Source organism: Henckelia pumila, chromosome 3 (genome assembly GCF_033568475.1).
Source record: "Henckelia pumila isolate YLH828 chromosome 3, ASM3356847v2, whole genome shotgun sequence".
Classification (NCBI taxonomy): Eukaryota; Viridiplantae; Streptophyta; class Magnoliopsida; order Lamiales; family Gesneriaceae; genus Henckelia; species Henckelia pumila.
Window position 1 is genome coordinate 15543086 of NC_133122.1, and position 3886 is coordinate 15546971.

At 37.9% G+C, this 3886-nt stretch overlaps 1 protein-coding gene across 1 annotated transcript; it reads left to right on the forward strand.

Annotated features, from left to right (window-relative positions):
• The first annotated feature begins 1838 nt into the window (after positions 1–1838).
• LOC140888131 (serine/threonine-protein kinase BLUS1-like) lies at positions 1839–2438 on the forward strand. Its single transcript, XM_073295816.1, has one exon. It carries the CDS (start codon positions 1839–1841, stop codon positions 2436–2438), a length of 600 nt encoding a protein of 199 aa, XP_073151917.1.
• The last annotated feature ends 1448 nt before the right edge of the window (positions 2439–3886 follow it).

The following is a 3886-nucleotide window of genomic DNA, read 5'->3' on the forward strand; positions in this document are numbered from 1 at the left end:
GGATTGGATAGGTTTTCACGATGTAAACCTAATGTATAAATTTAATTATTATTATTATTATTATTATTTATTTATTTTATATTTTCGGGGCCATCGGGGCGGGTTCGGGGATGGGGATGACATCACCATACCCGCCCCACTCCACTGCGGGAATTTTAAAAAAATCCTCGAACCCGAACCCGATCCCGAAACTCTCCCCCGAACCCGACCCGTTTCGGGTTTTTCTCACGGGAACCCGAACCCACGGGAAAAATTGTCATCCCTAGCTGTTGTTCTTCCTATTTATTTCTCTCCCAAAAACATTCTAAACACATTTTGCAATTCTTTTGATCTCTCCCAAAACCCCCCTATTTCCTCTCTCAAAGCAAACAAAACCTAATTCAAAAGCTTCATTGGGATGGCGAGACTACTGGTGAGTATACCTGAAGAAGAAGAAGAAGAACTGAACCTAGGGAGGTCTTCGATGGAGGCCGATTGTGAAGAATAGTTGGAGGATCTGAATAACGACATTGCATCTGGAGAACCAATGGATACAAATTCGGACATGATTGAAGAAGAAGATTCATGGATCGATTTCAATTTTGAAGGAGGCTTGCGGATGGAGGTGAACCAAATTCTCGAGAACACTTCTGAAGGGAAGGCAAGATCATGTGAAGAACCATCATTCTCTGCGGAATCACAAGACTTGGACAATATTAATGTATATGAAGAAGTACCGATTGCAAATACAAATTTGGACATTATTATTGAAGAAGAAGAAGAAGAAGAAGAAGAAGAAGATCGGATCCATATGGAGCTTGAATTCTTACACCAGAATACTTTTGAAGGGATGGAAAGATCATTTGAAGGACCATCATTCGTTGCAAAAATATCAGAAGATCGATTGGAATCTAGAGAATTAACGGCGCCAGAGTAATTTCTCAAAAGATTGTGTTAGGAAAACGGAATCCGGATATCTCACATTGGTATAATATTGTCCACTTTGGGCACAAGCCCTCATGGTTTTGCTTTTGGAACCACCCAAAAGGCCTCATACCAATGGAGATATCATTTCATATATTAACACATGATCTTTCCTTGATCTTTCAATGTGGGACTTTGGTTGAATACTCAACAATTCTCCCCTCAAACAAAGTTACAAGATCATTCACATGGTCTGGGCCTCCCATCTATCCGTCCTCCAATCGAGGCCACTCCTCTTCAACGCGTTGGACCACACGCCTGACATGAAATACCAGGAGCATCACCCTCGAGAGCTTATCACTGATCTTACCAGGAGCCCTCACCCTCCTTCATTCAAGTCTCCTAGGATTTCACCCACATTGGCTCGATCAGACCATGACTCGTTCCCGCAGACTGCACCATTTGTTAAAACAATGAAATCCAGATATCTCGAAGAATATCCAACAAATTGGGAGGGGATTTTCGAATACCCAACAGATTGGGAGGGGATTTTCGAAGAATCAAAATGGAAAAGCTAAAGGTAAAAAATGGAGAAATGGAGCGTTCATGTATGGTCGTCCGTGATGAAGCAACTGGTGATATATTTTCCATAAAAACTCAAATAGGAGACTGACCCGAGGAGGTACACCGAGGATTCTTTTTCCCGAGAGACGTGGAAATATAGAACATAACTTTAGTACATGTTCTTATCAAATTTGTCGATGTGGCTCAACAGCCAGAAAAATACTCGAGTCTCATTGAACAAGTTGAGAAAAACGGTAAAATCCCTGATCACAAGAACATTGCGAGAATTCTAAAGAAGCCATTCATTGCTGGAAACAAGTACCATGTCGCCTTCTCGTTCCATGAATGGGGTCCCATCCGATCGATTATCAATGGACATGGATAGCCGGAAGAAATATTGTGAAGTTGTGGCATTGAAAGAGACCCTTGAGGGTCTTCGGACAATCCACAACAATGGGCTAGTACACCAACACATAATCGTCTCACAGATTTTTGTGAACGAAAAAGGTTTTGAGCCGATTAAGATTTCGTTCGCAGTCACTGTGTTCAAGCAGCATGGGGATAACACCAAAGCTGCTTCCACTAGTTTGTCAAACCTACAGAAGACTCATATCTGTGAGTGGGCTGCGGCACCGGAGGTTTATATCTCGGGAAACAACAATTATACGCTAAAAGTCGACATATGGTTGGTCGATATCACAACATTAGAGCTGGCTTATGGCGCGGTTCCCGTGCATAAACGAGAATATCTTGAAGGGATGATTCAGGAAATAAAAAGTGTCGATAAAATGAAGAAACATTATTCTTCCGCTGTGCAATGTTGTCTGAATGTGTGTGCTGGTGGGTCGGAGAAGCGGCCTGGATTATCGAAAGAGTATGCAAAGATGGTGACCAAGTGCTTGGAGTTGGTGCCTCAAAACATGAAGGGCACAACGGAAGATATATTAAAAAAAAAAAAGCTATTGCTCTAAGATTTCTATTATATTTGAATTATTACAGATTATATTTATACAAAGATAATATCAATTCTCAATGCATATTAAGTTCATACTCGAAATACTAATCTTAATTAATTTCATTTTTGATCATCTAGAACATGACTATTGATTTATCATGACTTTTAGATTTAGAAATACAAGTTATTTCAACACTCCCCTTAATTTGTAATTTTTAATTGCTTCTTGAAATTCTCGAACTTCTCCACGGCAACCGCTTTAGTTAGAAAATCTGCAACTTGATCACCTGTGTTAATGAATTCCATTTGAATCTGTTCTTTGCTTACTGATATGAATCTATAAGACTATCGAAGATTCATATTATTTCAATATTTTTTTCATAATTTTCCATCGAGATTAAAAGGAATTGGGATCCATGACAATCAAGTTGGGGAGCAAGGGAGCCAAGTTGGAATGCATGGAGTTCGAGGTGGAGGACTGAAATTTATTGGGGACTCTAAAAAGATCAAAATCCAATATCCACCGTTTAGAATGTAGATTAAGATTTATAAAGCTACAGCCCAAATTTCAGCCCGATCCGACGGCTAGAACTCGAGATATGAATTTTGCAAGAAAACTGCACGAAATAAAAGCCTCCAGGCACCCCAGCACTGCATCTTGAGCACTCCAGCGCCATTTTGGGATTTTCACACATTACGATGTGTACTGTGTGTTTTCGGATTTTTGAGTATTTTTTATTATTTTGAGTATTTTTTTTATTTTTATTATTATAAGTTTATTAGGAAACTTTTAGATGATATCTTATGATATCTTTAGTTTTATTTTGTGTTATCTTTTATTATTTTGTAGTTGTATTATAAATACAACATATACATTCATTATTGAATATACAATGAAGATTATTGATTATTGATTTTTATCAATTATAATTCTTTTTAGAATTATGGCAAAGCTTTGCTTTGTGTATCCAAAAATCAAACTTATCAAAATTTCATAAACTTTGTGGCGTTTGTCAATTGATTATCTTCGTGGATTGTCAAAAACAAGTTTTCTGAAGGTTTCGTTGTGATTAATTCTTTATCTCATGATTATATGTTGCTAGTTTCGTTGTAAACTAGAGGTGGATATCCAAAACTTACTTGATCAAAATATTGGGACAACACAATTGAATCTTTTTGTTATTGAATTGACGGTGCGATTTGTTTATAACTGTGTTTGCTTTTCATATCATCCAAGATTCTTATCACTTACCAATTCACAAACAAAGTGATGTCGAAGTTTGATATGCTTTGAACGAGCATGAAACACTGGGTTCTTTGTCAATGCCACAGCTGACATGTTATCACAATAATTTTTGTTGGTTGACTTTGAACATGCTGCAAGTCACCAAGAACTCTCCTTAACCAAGTTGCTTTACATGTTGCTTCTGTTGTTGCAATATACTCAGGTTTAGCTGAAGATAG

What these genes read in the sequence shown, in the direction of transcription:
- LOC140888131 (XM_073295816.1), top strand. Translation starts at nt 1,839, where the DNA reads ATGGACATGGATAGCCGGAAGAAATATTGTGAAGTTGTGGCATTGAAA.